The sequence below is a fragment of the Penicillium griseofulvum genome (assembly GCF_001561935.1).
Source record: "Penicillium griseofulvum strain PG3 chromosome Unknown contig_13, whole genome shotgun sequence".
NCBI classification, from domain to species: Eukaryota; Fungi; Ascomycota; class Eurotiomycetes; order Eurotiales; family Aspergillaceae; genus Penicillium; species Penicillium griseofulvum.
In genome coordinates, this window is record NW_024467434.1 from 230,242 (window position 1) to 250,123 (window position 19,882).

General features: G+C 45.5%; 7 protein-coding genes across 7 annotated transcripts; 3 read left to right on the top strand and 4 right to left on the bottom strand.

Annotated features, from left to right (window-relative positions):
- Positions 1–1,093: 1,093 nt before the first annotated feature.
- On the bottom strand, positions 1,094–2,491 carry PGRI_092120 (uncharacterized protein; the record flags this gene model as incomplete). Its single annotated transcript, XM_040796925.1, has 3 exons — positions 1,094–1,132; positions 1,431–2,296; positions 2,350–2,491. 3 exons carry the CDS (start codon positions 2,489–2,491, stop codon positions 1,094–1,096), a joined length of 1,047 nt encoding a protein of 348 aa, XP_040650355.1.
- A 3,454-nt stretch (positions 2,492–5,945) lies between these two features.
- On the top strand, positions 5,946–7,107 carry PGRI_092130 (uncharacterized protein; the record flags this gene model as incomplete). Its single annotated transcript, XM_040796926.1, has 2 exons — positions 5,946–6,858; positions 6,908–7,107. 2 exons carry the CDS (start codon positions 5,946–5,948, stop codon positions 7,105–7,107), a joined length of 1,113 nt encoding a protein of 370 aa, XP_040650356.1.
- Positions 7,108–7,720: 613 nt separating this feature from the next.
- On the bottom strand, positions 7,721–9,742 carry PGRI_092140 (MFS transporter; the record flags this gene model as incomplete). Its single annotated transcript, XM_040796927.1, has 8 exons — positions 7,721–7,792; positions 7,869–8,134; positions 8,193–8,725; positions 8,776–8,882; positions 8,956–9,167; positions 9,218–9,288; positions 9,340–9,393; positions 9,528–9,742. The coding sequence occupies 8 exons, from the start codon at positions 9,740–9,742 to the stop codon at positions 7,721–7,723; spliced, it is 1,530 nt and encodes a 509-aa protein (XP_040650357.1).
- A 1,023-nt stretch (positions 9,743–10,765) lies between these two features.
- PGRI_092150 (fungal specific transcription factor domain-containing protein) lies at positions 10,766–12,595 on the top strand (the record flags this gene model as incomplete). The annotated part of the gene is made up of 3 exons (XM_040796928.1): positions 10,766–11,275; positions 11,328–11,834; positions 11,912–12,595. 3 exons carry the CDS (start codon positions 10,766–10,768, stop codon positions 12,593–12,595), a joined length of 1,701 nt encoding a protein of 566 aa, XP_040650358.1.
- An 819-nt stretch (positions 12,596–13,414) lies between these two features.
- PGRI_092160 (uncharacterized protein) lies at positions 13,415–14,565 on the top strand (the record flags this gene model as incomplete). The annotated part of the gene is made up of 3 exons (XM_040796929.1): positions 13,415–13,510; positions 13,554–13,946; positions 14,008–14,565. 3 exons carry the CDS (start codon positions 13,415–13,417, stop codon positions 14,563–14,565), a joined length of 1,047 nt encoding a protein of 348 aa, XP_040650359.1.
- Positions 14,566–15,417: 852 nt separating this feature from the next.
- On the bottom strand, positions 15,418–17,607 carry PGRI_092170 (putative cholinesterase; the record flags this gene model as incomplete). Its single annotated transcript, XM_040796930.1, has 1 exon — positions 15,418–17,607. One exon carries the CDS (start codon positions 17,605–17,607, stop codon positions 15,418–15,420), a length of 2,190 nt encoding a protein of 729 aa, XP_040650360.1.
- A 431-nt stretch (positions 17,608–18,038) lies between these two features.
- PGRI_092180 (uncharacterized protein) lies at positions 18,039–19,422 on the bottom strand (the record flags this gene model as incomplete). Its single annotated transcript, XM_040796931.1, has 2 exons — positions 18,039–19,335; positions 19,385–19,422. 2 exons carry the CDS (start codon positions 19,420–19,422, stop codon positions 18,039–18,041), a joined length of 1,335 nt encoding a protein of 444 aa, XP_040650361.1.
- Between the last annotated feature and the right edge of the window lie 460 nt (positions 19,423–19,882).

Genomic DNA, 19,882 nt, shown 5'->3' on the forward strand with positions numbered 1-19,882 from the left:
ATAAGCAAAATGCCAAACGCCATGTGGAGAGGGGGCGGGTATATCTCCAATGCATAAATGTGCCCATATGAAACTCCAGATGAACGCCAAAATACAAATCAAAAACGGGTTTCACCAGACAAAGCCAGTTATTGCTCGGCATCCGACCGAGGTTGGAGCCAGTTGTTCTTAGCGAGCCATGATATAACCACGCTGACAATGATGATCAACACCACGATGAGGAAGATGACACAACCCCATATAACTGAACGCTTGCTCTTTCGCCGTTCGCGGGAAAGCCATGATGCTCTGGAGAGGTGAGCTGAGGTTCAACAAAGACGGGATAAGGGTATCTTACGCATCTTCTTTTGTTTGTGTTCCCTGGTCAGCTGCTTTAGACTCCTCGTCCATGTGCACCGCAGTTGAGAACCGTTTCCAAAAATATGGGTCTCGAACAAGAGCCATAATGTTATTGATTTGAGGCGGAAGTGTTGGTTGTTGTGTTGTGGTCGATTGAATGAATCAAGGGATGGTCGAGTGACCGGCGGAAAGAACAGCAAGCACAAATGGACGAGGATGAGGCGGCAGAAAGCCGAGTGATCAAAATTGAAGTGGAATATTAAATTTTGACACGATGTCGATGCGTTGGCTGCAAATGGTGAGTGGAAGATGGGCAGCAATTCGCCGGCTAACAACAACAAAAAGACAAATTTCGAGAAGACGGGCTAGGGGTGTCAGCTACACTTATCCTCTAATCATAGGGGCCTTAGCGATGAAATGCCGCGTGTGGAATTCTGACTCCTGACACATGTACTCCGCCGATGGCTGGAATACCAACAAACCCACGATCAGCAGCCTGTCTAGTTGCTAATTAAGGTAAAGAATCCTTGAGTCTAGGTCATAGGCAATAAGGTAAAGGCAGGGTAATACTGCCAGGCGGGAATGGGGTTTTGGTATTGGGTATTGTTGTGGTTAAATGCCAGTTCGTGGATGGCATGTCGATCATGGTATGCTGAATGGGAGATACGCCACCGAATGGTTGACTGTTGGCATTGAAGTAATAATATTGGTAGATGAATGTTCAGGAATGTGGGCCTTCGTTTGCTTTCCAGCATTAATCTTGGATCTTGATGGGAGAGAACGTTGGTATAGGCTGAAGAACGATTTGTATGAGAGATCACTTTCCGAAGCCACATCGCGTGGAGAACTATTGATCTATAAGCTTTGCGGCGCATGGCAGTTGAACGCCATTGCCATAACTTGTAAGATTCTATTATCACTTTATCTCGTCAAATTACACAAATCTCCACTGGAACAGTAACCGATATAGATGATCTACTCCGAGACTTCCCATGTACTCGATAGAATATTCTTGCCTTCAGGGAATAAACCCGTGACAATAAACACGAATGGAAAGTGGGAGGATAGTGTCGATGGGTAGGCAGCGAAACTGAAGTCTCAATCGATGCAGTGAAGATCGTGCGCTCCCCTTCTGCTTCAGAATTCCAGTCCATTTGTATTTCATTGTTCGCCGTCAATGCCACACAATCAGACCAGAATTCTCGTCGTGTACCCCATGTAGAAATCTCAGTCAAATCTGGATAATTTTTCCAGGGCTCCAGCCCAAAGAACGTCATCGCCCGCAACTGAAATTCGGCGGCAAGAAGACTTGGTGGCAGCTGACCCAAAAAAGAAGGGTCAAAGTGAAGATTAATCTTCAGAGAAGTTGACGCGTCCGCATTGGTCGTCTGAAGACTTTGCAGCTGGATAGCTGGTGGTTGGGCAGAATAAGCAGCGAGTTTGCCGCATGCATGCCGCAGCATCCCCGTGTATAATGGCTTTTCTGTTCGTAGCTGATAAAACTTGTTTTTTTCTGGGACGAGGATGGGGGAATGCTCCTTTCGTGTTGGGAGGATTTGCACGGGATGTGTTGATTCCTGGATTTTCTTCGGCCTCCCTGCCTTGCCATCTCGCTGCCATAGCGCAAAGTTGATGCTGTAGACTACTTCCGTCATTTCTGGTGACATGTCATGAATCTCATGGGATTTCCTAGCACGGTAACTGAGACTTGCAGGTAGCTGCAGGTGTTCTCGTTGGATTTGGTGGTTGGCGCATTGGTGATGACAGGCATGGATGGGAAGTTCGTCCGGCACGATGAACTTGAAGGGTATTTGATAGCTCTTGCCAGGTTTCAGGGTTTTCGTATCACAGAAGTAGTCGTAAACCGGCAAATCCATACTTAAGAAGGGTTTCTGGATTCGACTGGAAGGGAGAGGAAGATGTGTGTTCATGTTCTCGACTTCGATTCGTGTCATGCCTGTTCGTGTGTCAATATCTAGATGGCCGTGCTATTTCTTATCACCCGCGTACCTTTGAATGTGATGCTTATGTCTTCAATGTTGGTTTCTTGGAGAGGTGTAAAAGAGATCTCGCCATTGATTATGTCGTGGGTTTTGAAGATTGGCAAGTCAGAAGAGCTATATACAACGAAGTCCACATTTGAGAACTTCATGCTTATTTGTATCAATTGATATCTGGTCAGCTCAACTCTTAAATTCTTAACGGCATACATTGTTTTAAGTACGAATTGTGTTCGGTTCTTTGGAAGAGCCGTCGGTAAAATATCACTTTCCCGAGAATGTAAAAGGCCTCAAATGTTCCAACGCCGGATACATTAACCCCCCTCCGGACAATTGGATTTCGATTGTTTTCCCCCATGGCGAAATAACCGCAGGAAATCTCAAGACCATTGTGTAGAATAATCGGCCAACTCATGTCTTCCCGAGCTTAGAAGAAAAGGATTCAAATGATGCGGCAAAAGGAAATTTTACCGAAATCAATACCGAATCAATGAAGTAATGCTCGGCTTTTTTTCTCAGCATGTACTCTGTCATGTAGGCAGACTCTCGTTTCCCTATCACTTTCTACTTCGACTTTTATCGAATCGACATGTGAGATCAAAATTCGAAAAAGGAAAGTTCCGATCTCACAAGGATAGCCTTTTTCCCTTTTACGCGTTTCTGCGGGTCTCCATGAATATACAACCCTGTACGAAAAAAGCAATCAATTATGAACACGAACTATGCAGATACAATATCCAGCCTTAAAAGCATATCCTTAAAGACTGAAATAAGAATATTGATGCTGGGGCTTGCATATGTGCAACATGCACATCAAGTAACGAGGGCCGGAAATGCCACCAATGAAGGGCAGCATATATATCGTGACGAATTTTAGACCTTGATTCTTCACTCATCATGACGACCTGCAGTGCACTGTTGTTTAAGTAAAATAATATAATATCATTGTAAGGAGGCCTGACCAAATGACCCAAGTTGTGTTACCTTGATAACTAGCCCCCCCCCCCCTCCATCGAGTAGCTTTCCTTTTATGGATGTGGTAGATTAGCAGTTATTGCGTCACTCCTTGCAGAAGCCCATAAGACTACATTTGATTGTGATATAGTTGATGAACAAAGCAGGAGGCCAAAGGGAGTCATTGATATCTTTGCTATTACCAGAAGCAATAATAACTGCATGCCATGTTTTAATTGGTTATGATTCGATCCATGTATATCTTTTTATGATAAAATGTAGACTATATAACTATACTAAATAGATATTAATCTTTCCTCGAGGAATTCGGTAGGATATTCAAGAATCCCTAAGGATATCGGGCCATATGTTGCAGCCCAAGCCGCATTTTTATGTAATACTCTAAGGTCCCTATGCATCTGATTGGGGACATCAATGTCGTACACAATATAAATCATGTCTCTTGTTTTTCTTTTTTAGCGTACAATTCGCCAAGAAAAGGATATCAACGGTAAAATTCCCGACTTAAAGCGGTCATATTAATACCTTGGCATTTTTAAGGACTAACATATAAATCCTTCTTTACCTACAACCAAGAGAATCATGAGATAGAATAATAATAAGATACAGATCGGAAGTATCTTAGCCAAGTGAAGCAAGAATAAGGGGAAAACTATAAAAAGCGCCGGTTAAATATCCTCCACCATCTTCCCGCCTGGGCCCATTGTCTGACACAATTATAATCATCACGCCAGAGTCAATGGGTAAGTCTAATGTACTAGGTCACACGAACTTGTGCCCCCAGTGTCGATCTATCCACCCAGGAGGCGACTTTATGCATGATTCTGGGTCTCCCGCATCGGGAACGCTAGATGACAGGCAACCATTCTGTGGACCATCTCTTGGCTTATAATCGCCGCTCCCGTTTACCAGTGTTCATGTATAGAAGATAACATGTGGTTGACTGGGATATATTAGCCCCAAGAACATCAGAACATGCTTCCTGTGGGGCATGAAGTGTCGGTGAGGCGTCTCTGCTAGGGTGTTTTGTTAAACATCATTTCAGGTTTTTCATCAACATAACTCATCATCTTCGTGAATGATCCAATCTCACTGTCCGGGATATATTACCAGGATCCAATGGAACCTTTCTATAAATGGCAACCACCACCAGAGACGCGTGTAGCAACTAAAAGAAGAGCCCTGCAGCCAGCTAGTCTGAGCCTACTAGGGCAAAGAAGTAATACCCCAAATTAAGTTGAAGTTCTAGGTATATATACAGTCAGATTATTGTCAGAGACAAAACTAGCAAAAGGAATCACCAAAGATAACATTAGATCGTTTGAAGATCGAGATCTCCAATATTTCAACATGGATCATGTGGCAATAAATCTCTCAAATGATATGGAATACTCCTCTGAAGCATTTATCGCAACTCTCTTGCATGGGAAACCAGAGCATCAACACTTGGATGTGTTGACTGACCTTCTGACAAGAGTTTCCGAAATAGATGAACGCGTTGCGTCATCTATCAGTGCTGCTTGGCAATGGATATGTCAGAATGAACTTTGGTCTATAAGGTATGAGAGCCTCAGCGAGTATCGGAGGGCCATCGGATATGCGGAAACCGTACGACCAATTGTACAGCGACATAAGAAATCGGAGCTAGCGAAACGGTCAAGCATCCAGACAATCTTTCGGTACTGGAAAGTTCCATACGATGAGGCTCTTCCGATAAATACTCGTCCCTTAACGTGGAGCAAACATTTGCTCTCACTGGTAGCCTGTTTGAGCAAACATCGAAGTCACTCAGAATCACTTGTGCTCCTGGAAGAAAGCATGAAAAACAGACCAGAACGTGGACGTAATAAGAATCGACTGATGGCAAGTGATGTTCAACGTGCATTACAGAATTTGGGGATACCCCAAGCAAGGTTGGAAACGCGAGGATGTAAGTCGTCATGTCCTCAAGTTTTGAATCTCCAAGGCTGACGGTATTTCAAGCAAAAAAATCCCGAACTCTCGCAAGCTCAGCTCAAAAGGAGCTCAACGATAATTCCCCCGAGGTTACATTTTCATCTTCCACCAGCATCCAATCAGAGGCATTGTCACCCCCAAACACACTACCTCAGGGTGTATTGTCATTGGATGTCTCGCCTACACAAGGGTCAGAAACCAACACAGACCGGAATGAGTGGCTGTGCTGTGGATGTATTCCGATATGCTTGCCACTAATAGCTCTAATCTCCGCTCCTCAAGCAAGTTTCGATAAGAGGCTTCTAGTGGCATTGGTGGATTGGGCATACACAATGTCATGGGGTAGCTTTTGCTCTGATCACCTGATGCGCCTTGCACGGTTTATTCCCGGAGAAGATCCGCGTGATCAGACTAGAGCTGATGTAATTCAGAATTTGGAGACGTTCTGCTCGCGTGAATGCTATAGTTCTATGAGTACGACAATTCCCACTTTACGACTGAGATCTTTGTTGAATATCTGCTAACCAACCGTTACTACTAGGTGGTCATCCCTCCATTTCGCCTCCAAACCTGTGTTCAAATACAGAACTCCTATGTCGATATACCGGGTCTGCTGATGCATGGTGGCGTTGGCATAGGGATGGATTCCTTCATATTCCCGGCTTCTTTTCTTACATGGAAGAGCTTGGTGTGTTCAAACGCATCCGAAGCTATTTTGAAAGAGGTGGCGCGAAAGAGGATAGAAATTCGATAGTCAGTGGAAACGTGATCCAGCAGTGCTACACGATGCTATCCCAAATGGTACAACGGGATCCGGCCTATTATGCTGTTCTGGTCGCATGCAGACCGGATCAACACTGTAAACTCATTCATCGCCCAGGTCAAGATCAACAAACCGCGGTTTTTCAAAGTGACGATGTTGGATTCGGTGTCCCAATCGACTGTGTCAAGTCACTGGTCCAAGGAGAAGGTACAAGCGATATCCAGAGTACTGTTGTCTTCCCAACCAGTGAGACTGCACAAAAGATCCGACTGGTTCCAGGATTTCATCGCCAATTGAACTCATGGCTACAGACCTCATTGGAGTTGAAGTATGGAAAAGGATACAATGTATTTGGTGAAGCTCGGGACATTCTGGTACAGCCAGGAGATTTAGTTATCTGTCTTCCGCAAATTCTCCGATGGCCAGCGACCTTTTCCTCCTCAAACTTTCTCAATCTGTCACAGATTGGACTGGGCGACAAATTATCTACAAGCCGCGAAAGTCTCAATGCGAGGTACGATACAAATAACTCCAACAAGGCCTGGCAGCCAGAACCGCAGTTTCGAGATACTGAAAGCACAGGGGGCGAAGATCATGCGGCAAAACTGGGCCTTAACGAGGAAGGTTGGTGTAACTCCTCCAGTGCCATAGGCCAGGCATTGACAGGTCGTCTTGATTGGGGTAGCGACAGAGCGAGCAAAGAAAAGAACTGTGTTCTTGGTTCCCATGGAGCAGCAGCAGTTGAACTTGTTACGAAGTCACGAGCACAGTTGGCGAACCAGTTTCACAAGCTCTGTGATTCGATTGACTCAAATATGGACACTGGTAAGAAGAATCCTTTCAGGTTCATCGCAAGAACTGACTTCGATTTAAGATTGCGGATTGGACGGGTGGAAGGAACAACACGATGAACTAGAATTCCAAGACCACAGTGAACATCTTCACACCCCCGAGTCCTTCATCAATCCTTTAACCTCAAACTCACCTACGTGGAACAATCCTTCTCTGGATGATATGGTAGCGGACTTGGACAATACGTTTTCTCAAATGCCCATGTCTTTCGATTTAACTTGAGACGAGATGCCAAGTCATACACAGAATTTCTTTGAGGATGCAAGAAATTCTAGGCAAATCATCCTTGAAGCTGAGATTGACAAAGTGATTTTACTATATATTTTAATGTGTATTGACACCTGATTTTATTGACATCTGCCCAGGTGTTATGAAAAAATGAGTAAACCTTGGGTACATTGTACGTAGACTATCAGCGCAATAATTGTCTCTCGAGGTTACTACTGCTCTGTGGAGAGAGATGAACTAGAGCGGGTTAAAAGCCTCACTCTAATTCTCAGGCTGCTTGAAGCTTATTGGGCAGCAATGCAGTAGACAAGGTACATGCAGTTCGTAGTTAGTGGGATTGCATGTACTAGGTCACTCATTCAGGCAGAGTAACAGTGGGGTTTCTACTGCATACTGCACCTCGTTACAAGAAGTGATGAGTGTTCTTGCCGTAGATAGCCAACTGCGTATGTCATGAGTTTATAGATATAGATATACGCACAGGTTCAGTAGATACCGTATTACTGCCCAGCAAAAGGAATCCTTTTCGCCTATAGCCTCTAGATGTACACATAATCTATCCCGAAGCATTTTGAATGGAAAACCGAAAGTCATCACCACGCTTCGTTCAGCCATGCTCTGCAAATCTAGATCTAGCACGGAGGTTTGCACCGTAGAAGTAGAGAATAAACATGCCGATCTTGGGTATAAGTTAGTAGGGGGAATGCACCATCATATTCGGATTGGAACGTAGGTTGAATTTAGAAAGGACTTACAATCCCCATGACACTCAATCCGGCTAATAGAGTCACACCTTTGTCAATACCAAGATCGATGAACATAAATCGGGAGAATAGGATGAACGCAAACGCGGCAGCAGAGCGTGCTGTGTCATTTCCCGCAAACAGTGAAGCTGCATACTTGGGGTATGCAAGAGGCTGGTAGACAGCTATGCATTGCAATATAATGAAGATAGATCCTGCATATATGACAATACCGAGGGCACTCACAGCCCAATGGATGCTGCCGTTGGTAGTCCAGGCTAAATGACATCAAAGTTAGTGTCGGGTCTGTGAAATAAAATACGTTGACCTGCTTACCGAAAATAAGAAGTCCAATCGGTGGACCGAACGAAGCGAACAGAGCAGGCCTTAGGCGTTGCTCGTATGCACGATGGCCGTTAGCCTTCAGATCAGGCATGAGATAGGTATAAAGATAAACAATATACACAACCATTGCGAGCACACAGCCAATAACAATTGAGAGGAAAATTAGCGCAACATCCTGAGTATCCAGCCCGTACTTAGTTGGATAGACCAATGGAAACGCCTCAAAGAAGGAGTAATAAATTCCATAGACGAGGGAGGTGTAAATATTGGCGAATAGGACGGCTGGGTCTTTGATCATTATCTCGACAGGTTTGATCAGGGAATGAATGACTATGTTGTTAAATGACCGACTACTCTGCGCAATTTCGGACCGCGACATAAGATTCGAATTTCCAGTAACTCTGCGTAGTCGTCGTGCACGGCGGAGGAGGATGTTGTCGGCCGACGTCTCTGGAAGACAGACGATCATAAGGACAAGGATAGGTGCACTTAACCAAAGAATTTCCCACATCGCCCACCGCCACCTAACATCATAATCAGTCACCAGCATGATGGTATCGATTGAACGACTCACCCCTTGGCAGCGATCGAATAGGCTGACAAAAGCGGCCCAAAAGCTGGTCCGCCATACGCCGCAGCAACCCAACTGGTCAATCCTAGCGGTAGGTAAATGTCCGAGTACTGTTATCCGACATTGATTAGCTTTAGCAGAAGAAATGCAGCCCCTTCCACTAAGAGACATTATTGCACGAACCATATCTGCCATTGAGGCACCACCACTTGCCAGACAGGGACTCCCGAAAAATCCCTGAAGCAATCGAAGAATCATAAATCCAGTGTAGTTGTCCACCAAAGCGGTGGGAACACATAGCGCGACAAAGATGACGAGGGAGGTAATATATGGGATATTGCGACCATAAAATGGAACCTCACTCAAGGGCGAGAAGAGCAACGGACCGAGACCATCTATAGAACCGCGTCAGAATTTATCGTGTGCAACATGTAGCAAGACATACAGCCCAATACATATAATGCCAAGCCCAATGAAGCCTTCGTTTGACTAACTTGGAAGTGTTCTATGATTTGACTGTTGGGTCATTAGTTGCCATAGTGAGAGACTTGTCATCGACTAGCTTACGGTGCAGCTGGCACGTAGATTGATGAACCAGAATAGATGGCGAACGTGTACAAACTATGAAGAATTAGACAACCCCATTAAGTGAGAATGAAGGTAAGATAGGTGATATGTACCATATCTGAAATGTAACAAATCTTTTCTTTCCTGATGACCAGTTTCTTGGGTTTGATTGATCGTCTGGTCCGTACCAATCAACTATATACTCATTTTCCGCATGTGCTGCATATGAAGTTGGAATTATAGCAGAGTCCCCTCCAAGACTTTGTTTAGGTTCAATCTGGTATCTTGTCTCTTCTGAATTCGATGGAACAAATCCTGGCTTTTCTTCCGGATAAAGTAGAATCCTATTCCCTGTAATTGCCCGTAAAAGTTGACCTAGGGGTGACTCGCGTAGTATATCCATGTCGTGCTCGAGGTTGATAGTATGAATAACTGAGAGCTCAGTAAAGAAGACCAGCTATTCATTTTAAAGCTCAGCTTGATGATCGTCCTGTCATACGTCACGTTATATCAAATGTTGAGAGAATGCACGGAGTACCCAGTATGGTGTACGATGTACATAACTACCCCTTGCATTAATTTCAATTTTCACATGATCTATCAATGATCTTCCAAGATTCTAAACAATCACATAAGAATTCGCCTTCTTAATCCAAGATTTACAATATTTCAACTTGGATAGGTCAATCATGGGCAACTATGTAGAATGACATTTTTAGATCGACTAATATCTTGTGTAACCACAGAAGTATACCTATTGGATTGTTTTTCTTAGAATCAAATAGTTCACACCTTTTAAAGACAAATGTGTATAGGTTGAATCTCAAACGGTGATTGGCTCGGCAACATGAAATTTTGCCGATGCGACGAAATCTCAATTTCATTCCTCCTACCGAGTAGTCCATTACATATTACCACTAGATATCGCATCTAAATTCAGACATGAAGTCCTCGAAGGTCCTAAATGATGGAATCAGAAAACAGAAAAAGAAATCCATCGCGTAAGTGCAGGAACCCTTCCACGAGTCTACCCGCTAACATCTCAAGATGCCGGAGATGTCACACACATAAAATAAAGTGCACTGGGGGTCAGCCATGTCTTAAATGTCGGCAGGCTGATTGTCCTACCGAATGCCACTATGTTAATCGAGATCGCCAAGTAAAAGTACACGAGAGGTATGCGCTCCCAGGCTTGGCTTACTCCATTGCAATGCTAAATACTCGATCAGTTATCTTGAAGACTTGGCTGCAGAGAACCAGCGCTTGCGTGACCAATTATCACAATCACCTAGATTTTCAACACCAAGAGAACATCAAGCGCACGATGAAGGTGTCTGAAGTTCCTTTATCTTTCCGGTGAATATGTAACTTATACCCTTTTCTAGATGTACCCGAACCAGACTCAGGTACACATGTTCGGAATCCAATGCTTGGTGAACGGGCATGGTTCCTACCATACGACCCTTCATTACCACCTATCCACGTCTGTGAAGCAGCATGCGCAGCATTCGCCACCAGGCTTCGAATGGTCCTTACCAAGAGCGAGACCACTTCTCACATGCCACGAACGCAATACACGACAGAGACTACGTTGATGAAAATGCGCAATCCCGCAATCGAATGGCCGAGTCTACCCCAGGCTCGTCTTTTACTTCAGATCGTGTTCAATCAGGTGACACGGGTGTACCATTTGGTTCTTCGCAAGTCGACCATTGATCAGCTCGAGGAAGTCTATCGCAAGGCTAACTTCGACGATCCCGTATTGACATGTAAATTATTTGCTCTCTTTGCTCTGGGAGAAGTATATTCGGCACGATCAAATCCGAGCGTGGAATGCAACGTCCCCGGCGTGGCATATTATGTCAATGCGATGACGATGATACCTATCTTGCCGGAACGACCAAGCTTGGCACATATTGAAACCCTTTTACTTTTGGTAGGATACTTATGAAATTAACCTGACGTGGCGTATTTACTCATATTTACAGTCACTATATTCGTTTTTCTTGAACCGACGCCATTCGGCATTTCTATTGGTCGGTAGCGCTATGCGTCTAGGCTTGACTGTAGGGCTGAATCACAATATCCCAGAATGCAAGTGCCCAGACCCCGTGGAGCGTCAACACCGGACCAGACTATGGTGGGCAATCTATGTATTTGACCGAATGTATGGCTCGAAAGTCGGCTGGCCGATTCAAGTTTCCGACGCCGATATCTACGTTGAGATGCCATCCAATGTACCTGGAGACATCCACGACGATCATACCTCTGACACTGAGTACCTGGTCGCTAGTATTGAGTTGGCCAAAATCACAGGTCAAGTCATTGACCAAGTGTACAGCCGAAAGAAGTTCCCAGAGTCTTTCTTGTACCGGGAGCAAAAGTTGCTCATCTCTCTCAAGGAGTGGTGCGGTGCTCTTCCGCCGCAGATACGGCTCAACCGCGACGGCCCCGTTCCGAAGAATGTCATATCTCTACATCTTCAGTTCAACCAGGTAGGTTCAGAGCCTAGCCAGGGAAGCCTAGCCAGGGAAGCCTAGCCAAGAATAGAATATCAGCTAATCAAATACAGTGTATAATGCTAGCCAGTCGGCCGATTCTTCTGCACACGCTGATCCAAGCTCGATCCTCACAGTCTAATGAAGAGGATAACTGCCAGCCAAACATCCGCCAAACTCTGAAAACACTTAGCGATGCATGTATCCACGCTGCAAGACATACCCACTCGCTAATCGTGGAAGAATGGACCAATGGATCACTCCCAATCTTCGGATATTTCTATGCTCATTATCTCTTCTCTTCGGCCCTGATAATGGTCATTTCCAGTCTGGTATACCCCGAGAATAGCAATGACTTTGCCTTATTCGAGGCAGCTTTTGAAATTCTGCGCGCGATGAGCAGCCACGGAAATCTTGCTGCGACTGAATTTTACGATAATTTAGAATGCGTGAAGCAGTGCTTAGATGAGATGAGAGGGTTAGAAGGCGGTCGTTCCCAGAGTATGTCTCGTGTTGCAGAGGTCTCGACTGACTCACTTGCTATAATCGCCCCTAACCAGCTGGGACCTTGTGGGAACACCGATGTCCCTGGTATTCCCGAAGTTACCATACCGACAAATTCTGCAAACGACATGGCCTTCCTAGGAGAGAGCATGGAGGAGTTCCTAGCGCAGCCGGATCTCGACTTTGATTTGCTCGACCCCTCTCTTACCGATGCTGTATACTCATGGCCAAACCTTTCTTTATGGACCACATGAAATGATACTGTGGAATTTGAAATATAGCAATAAATATTGAAGATCGTTACTGAAGGATATTGGAGTATATAGAAATAGTGTCACTCCTACCGCTATTAACTATATTAGATAATGTGTACATATAACAAGGCTTCCCTATAATGGATGCCCATAGTTAGAAGGTACAAACTCTCTTGCTTAATCAATAGACTTAAATGCCACGGAAACTACAAAAGAAGATCCAACATCATGATAGAACTTAGGCACTAGATAAAGAATATTCCATATCTAATTCCTGTATTTTCTTCGAGCTGAAAGGTTGAGTAGAGTATATAGAACATACTTCAATGTGAGGACAGGAATGAAACTAAAAATACTATCTCGGTACTTTTCTTGATTACTGTCATTGGGCTGTTCTATGCAGCAAAGCCTAAAAGATAGTCCCTAGGCAGAAGACTCAATATTATTATTTTGAAATACATTAAGACCTTTTTTTTCCTTTTTTGGTAATTGTTGGGTACGCCACATCAGGCTTCACTGTCATGCAATGTGAGTCACGGGTAATGACATCTTATCACATGTTCAGATAGAATCAAGATAGAATATGTTAACATATGTTAATATCTTCTAGTTAATATCTTCTATTTAATATTTTTTAACATCTATGTTAATGTTCTATTCTTCTATCAAATTTCATACTTCGAATTCTTTGGTTCCTCCCCGCAGTGGGTCCCATTTGTGCCTGACCGCTCCGACTGTTGTCACCGTCTTCTCTCCACGCCTGGATGAAATGCTTTGATGCATTTGCATGCACTTCTCACTACCTAATACCCCGCATTCATGGCTTCGGATATTCACTGGGGTACATTGATCAATTCAGATAAAAGCCCAGCCCCACTACTAGAACAGCTATGTCTAGGGATCGCCCAGTTGATGGTAAGTTCTACCGATGGGGTTGAGACCTTACTAACATCTCCAGTCCTCCTTCGATTCCAACGGTACCACTGATATAACTCCTGAGAGACTTGCTACTTTTTATCGCAAAGTCGGTGGAAACTACGACCCTTTATTCCTGGAGACCAAGGCACAAGCCTTGTCATTCATCTACCAGTCACTAGGATGTTTCCACAGCCTCCAACCCTCAGCCAACCCTTACGAACCTCCATCCGTTCCATCGTTACTTCCAAATGGCTTTGTGCGGTGGCAGACAATACAACTGTTGATGGACCCAGATGAACACTCGGTATATTTACAGAATGCGGTCAACCTCTGGGATATTGCGGGCGCGAATGGCGAGCCCTTTCCAAAGACGATTCCTCGGGACGCGTTCCCTTCCGAGCCCGACCCAGAGATGCTAGAATGGCATGAAGGAGTGAGTCGACGATTGGAGCGTGACTATTTAAAAAGACATACGAAACGTGCTTCCCCGCCAGACTTTGGGAGTTATCATTACCATTTTAGTGGTAAGGATCCTCTACCCGATGAAGATGATTACTTCTCCCGTCCACGCCGGACGGCGCCAAAGCGTCACAGTCATGCGGAGACAGATCGACGTAGGGAGCCTCGCCATCACCGCCGATACCATAGCGGAGAATTTCCCGCCTATGCTACACGCAAGCCTATACCAAATCGACCGGGATTCTCAACTCCCAGAGTTTCATCCCCTCCCCCATGGGGAGAGCGAGAGCGGGAGCGAGAGCACCGGCCAAGTGGACGAGACCAAGCTGTTCCAGATGTCTCTGATGTGTCTTCAGATGAGTCGGCCCGTCACCGCAAGGACCGTGCGAAATCAAATAGACAAGAGCGGCGCCATCTATCACCACCTTCAAGCGGTAACGCCAGACGTCATTCCCACGAAGCCTACACGCGCAGACCGTTCCGAGATCTGTCGCCCACAAGTCCTACTCGACAGCGCCGCGAGCATGAAAGCCACTCTTCACGATTTAGCAAATCTGAGCCTTCGCCAAAGATTCGTCCGAGAGAACATATAAGGGATCATCTGAGAGATTACCCAACTGAAAACCCCAAAGACCGTTCTCGAACACGCACAGCGGGCGTCAAATTCCACGAATTCATATTTGGCGACCCGGCCCCTGCTCCAACTGCTCCAGAACCACCTTTCTACAGGTCATCGACGCCCCCTCCACCAAGAGCGATGCCAAGACATCTAGGATCCTACGCCGCTGATGAGATGAGACGGGGAAGCTATAGTGGTGGTAGTACGGGGAATAGTCGACCCAGTAGTGGAGGCAGTGGATCTGAGCGGCAGCGATCATACAGCAGTGCTGGATTCCACCCCCGATCAACCGGATGGGCGAGCCCAAGAAGTTCTGCAAAGCGATATCCCCCGGCAACTGTGCCTGAAGATGACGGATACGTTCCGTCACGGAGGGTTCCGATTTACGAATAATTTTCATGTGCTCCATGCTGATGCATTAACGAATCTTTTTCTTCTGTTATATTCCACTTTTGAGCATATGAGCATTTTCTTTTCATTGCTTTCCATTCGTTCTGTCTATTCACCATGTCTCCGACTCTTTCCTTTGGCACCTCTATCCACGAGCCTAGCATTCCACTCTTTCTTTCTGGTGGTCCTCTCGATCTGGCGCTTCACTTCTGGATCTTTACGCTTCTTCGCATCAATGATACTCACCATTCGAATAAATACTGAATATTCAAGCTGACAATATATCGGAGCACACGACAATAAACTGCATCGCGTAGATCTCATGTTGAAACCGAGTCGTGTAGATAATATATACAAGGGGTGATAGAATTCCAGTGTGAGCTATATCAGCTCAAGAAATGTTCATTGCGATTTTGTTAAAAGCATAACTCAACATTTAATCAGACAACGCCGCCCTCTGAAAGGTAAACCCATAATTACGCAGCACAGCACAAATGTCCTTGTTCTCAAAATTCATCGTAATAGACGGCGGCATTCCTAGAAGCGTCATATTCCGTTCCGGCGCATACTGTTCAATATGGAATCCCTTCTCAGGACGTCCAAGCGAGTAATTCAAACCCCCTTCCCCACCAAATATCTCAAGAGAACTTGCATACGCAGGACCACGGACTCTCAAAAACTCCAAATCCGGATTTGGGTTTCTCTCGCGGAAAAACGCACCGAATACATCATGGATGAGCTGCGAGTGAAGAATATCCCGATCATCGTAGTATGGATGCACATCTTCAGTCTTGGTATTCAATGTGCCCCACGCGAGCAAGATCTCCGATGTATGACAGGAAGCGTTGTATACAGTATTCGGGTAACAGATATCTGGCATATGTGATGTCTGCGCATGGCCATCTGCTATTTGGATTTCGTATAGGGATGGGAAGGAGGTATGCGAATTATCGAGAAGATAACCCTGCGGACAGGCCCACTGGCTGTGGGTCACGGCATCAGAAACAGCATTAAGGACGACATTGCGGTTCGATTCATCGACGTTGTATGTGCCGGATGAGATTATTTTCTGCGCGAGGGCGTCACCGAGTGTGATGTTAAGCAAGGCAGCGAATGGGGCCTGGATCGAGTCGATAATGTGCATGTAGAGACTTGCCTCGTCACGGACAGTGGTGAACATTGTTGGGACGTGGATAGGGAGGTTGTTATTGATTAGGAGGGTATTGAATTGATCATCGATTAGACCAGATCCGGTATCGTCTACCATCGGCATGAATGGTTCCGCTGCAGATATCAGTGCTGTACTTTGGTAGAAGTGATTTGCGATATTGGATGAGAAAGCTGTTAGTGCAGTTTGGAAAGCAGTTGAGTTATCAAGATACATTGAAGCTGGGACGGAACGAAGACACTTGAGAAGACTGGGTTCGGAAGCATTTCCGTCACAGCCAACTGCTTTCCCGACTTCTGGGGCAATGTATTGAGAGTAAAGACCGCGAGGGAACCACGGGAGGTCGAAGTTTGCTGATTGCACCAGCGCGGCAGAGAAGAGACCTTTTGCTGCGGTGGAAGAGAGCAGAGCAACCACACTTTGACCACCAGATGACTGCCCGAAGACAGTAACATGTGAGGGGTCACCTCCCAAGGCTGAAATATGCTTTTGTACCCATTCCAAGGCCATGATCTGATCTCGAATACCATAGCTCCCAGTTGTCAGGTTCCCCGTCGTCAGAAAGCCCAATGCTCCGAGTCGGTAGTTAAGCGTGACGACGACCACATCACTGCGGCTTGCGAAATTTCCCCCGTCATAATCAATCATGGCTGAAGTACCTCTTTTGAATGCACCCCCATACAGATAAACAGCCACGGGACGGAGCGCGGTGTTTGTAGTGACATTGCCCGGCAGGAACGGGGTGAAGATGTTCAAGTACAGACAGTTCTCGGACATTCCACCGATAGGCGCAGCGCTCATACTTGTAGGAGATTGCATACATGAGTCTGCCATCCTAGTCGCATCGATGTTCTTCGATCCTGTATATGGTCGCGGTGGGGCGAAGCGCAAATCATCGATTGGGGGACTTGCAAAGGGCACGCCGAGGAAGCGGAAGGAGCGCGCATCTCGATATCCGGTCAAGGTATAATCGCCGGATGTAACAGTCAGTTTGGTGGTTTCCCTTGCGGTTCGGTCGAGACTTGTTGTCCTTGGCGGAGATGAGGTACAGAGGACTGGTAATTCGTCTTTGCATGGTTTCTGTACGAGGTTGCGATGGGAGATCGAGAGAGCAAAACAGTCCTTGCTATCTTCTTCTGTGAATAGCCACAAGTGATCATCGGCTTCTAATTTCTTCTCAAAGACAAGATAATCCAGTTCGTAATCGAGTTCGGTGTGAGTGTTGTTTCCCCTCGTTGGCCATGGGAAGAGTTTCTCTCCAATAGAGGTACATTTTGTAACGGCATCGACATAGGTTGAATGATATACTAAAACAGCCGATGTACCGTTATTCTGAGGGCCAAGGTTGTTATAGTGCAATACGCGGAGAGCACCAAGGGATGCAACAAGGGGGTGGCGATCTTCAGCCAAGCCGTGGGTGAATAGTAAAAACACCAATATCACAAAAGTAGACATCATATCAGAATGGATGTTCGAGCTAACATCAGGGAGTTCATTTGTAAATAAACAACTTCCTAGGGGGCTGAACATTAGAACGCCGTAGACCGTATTTACATTTTACTTTTTGAAGAATTTCCGAATTTGGTCGGTGAAAAGACGAGGCAAGTTGAAGCGACGAAAATGTGGGAGGTGCAGATGAGAAGGTAGTATCTCTGAATAGTCTATTTAGGTGATATATAAACTACGAGCAAATCGAAGTCAAATTGCCCTATAATCCTTAATTAAGCCATATCCGGGCGATATGTAAGTGTATTTAGTCATTTTTTATATCCTTTCTTTTCCCTCTTTGGTTTTATAGTCGGAAGAAAGAAGGAAAATAGCATCATGAAAGGTTCTTTCTCAAAGCCAGCATTTACACTCAAAATTGGCAATTTCAGGCACCTCCTTCCTCACGAGACAACAGCCAGTTTGCTTCGAACGGGCTTGTTCTCTGCCATTCCAGGCTCTGGAAGTCCAGAAACATTGACACCCTTGCGGAAAAGAAGACAATGTGTCGAACCACCAAAGTGGAACATACCAATTTCATCTCCCTTGTTCACTCTATCTCCCTCCTTGACAGTGATATCGCAAGTCGAAACCTCTGCCATGCCAACTCCAATAAATGCCACCAATCCAATAGCTGGCTCATCTGCTTCAATGAAGATAAGTGCCCGGGTTGCAACCGAAGTAATATACCCCTGCGAAGTAACCTGGCCCGCCATATCAATCTCCTTCTGTGACATACTAGGATATCCAACACCTTCAAATAGAGGTTCAGAGTAGTAAGTACCGTCAACAACATAAGCCTTGACAACCTTGCCAGTAACAGGCGAATGCCAACGGTGATAGCTTAAAGCACTAAGGAATGCCTGGTACACAGTCCCTCCAACAAACTGGGGTGCAAGATCATTGTGATCCAACATGTCGAGCACAGAGTAGGGCTGACCCTTGACCCAGAATCGGTCACGAGCATGAGCATGATGCGCAACCCTAAACGGCTTCGACTCGCACGCGTTCGCAATAACCTTTCCATCCTCCGGGTCTTCGACAGGACGAATTCCCTCTTTGACCTTACGGGTGAAAAAGTCATCCCACGACTTATATCCGTGATTTGGTGCCGATGGGTCACATTCGAATAGATCATGGAACTGCAAATCGCTGGCAGCCATCGGGCCAACCTTGGCAGCAGCGGTAAGATCCCGAATACCAGTTGCACCGAACCATCCATGAGAGGAGTCATTCAACACATCGGCAGAAGCAGGAGAGCGTAGGAAATCGCCCCACACATTCAAGACCTTCTTGAGCATTGCGTTGATCTCAGGATCTAGGAGGGCTGCAAACCCACTCGGTGTACCCATTGGCCAGTCGAGGACGGCATTGATAGGCAGACCGACTAGACCGACGCGGTGCGCCTTGTCGGTCCAGGTAGGTGCAGTAGTGAGGAGATGATTGAGAACATGTAGGAAGTGGGAATAGTCCCGGATTTCAGGATTGCCTGTTGGGTCGTGGACGTATGGCTTCTTGCGTGGGACTTCTTTGAACATCCCAGTCAAGAGCATGTATACACGTGTGTTTGTTTCGATGAGCTGCTTGAATTCCTCTAGGACTGGGTGGAGGGTTTTCTCCTCATTCTCATCTACTTTCCGGATGATTCCTCCCAACCATTCTTTGTGAGCTTTGTGGTCTGCTGGCATCCACTTGCCGACCCTTGTAAATGTAAGAATATGGCTAGTTGGGGGTATGGTGGATGTCTTACTTGTGAAGGTGGTGCTGTTCAATACTATCGTCTGCCATGTTGTTTTGGGGAGTTCGAATTCGGGAAATAATATGAAACTAAATTGGAACTTTTCCCGATGGTGAGATATTTATACGCTTTCTACAATATAAATTAGAAGGGTTCAAATGCATCCATATATTACATCAGTATGATGGTCTGGGTAGAAACAAGAGTTGAAAGAACGTTGCAATGTGAGGCTATATCCGAGAGTCAATGAGGTCATGACGTTGGTTTCATAAAGAACAAAGGTATAGCTACTTCCATGATCAATATATTCTAAAGTAATAATAGTAACTTAGAAGGATATACTGTTGTAGAAAAAAAAAGGAAAAAAAATTCCAGGGTCCTCCGGGTTATGAGCCCGGCGCTCTTCCCCTGAGCTAACATGCTGATTGGTTGAAGGACCTGGTATTTAGTAGAATATATACTCCGTAGCAATTTCCACATTCTTTTAATTACATTACTACTGCTTTCACT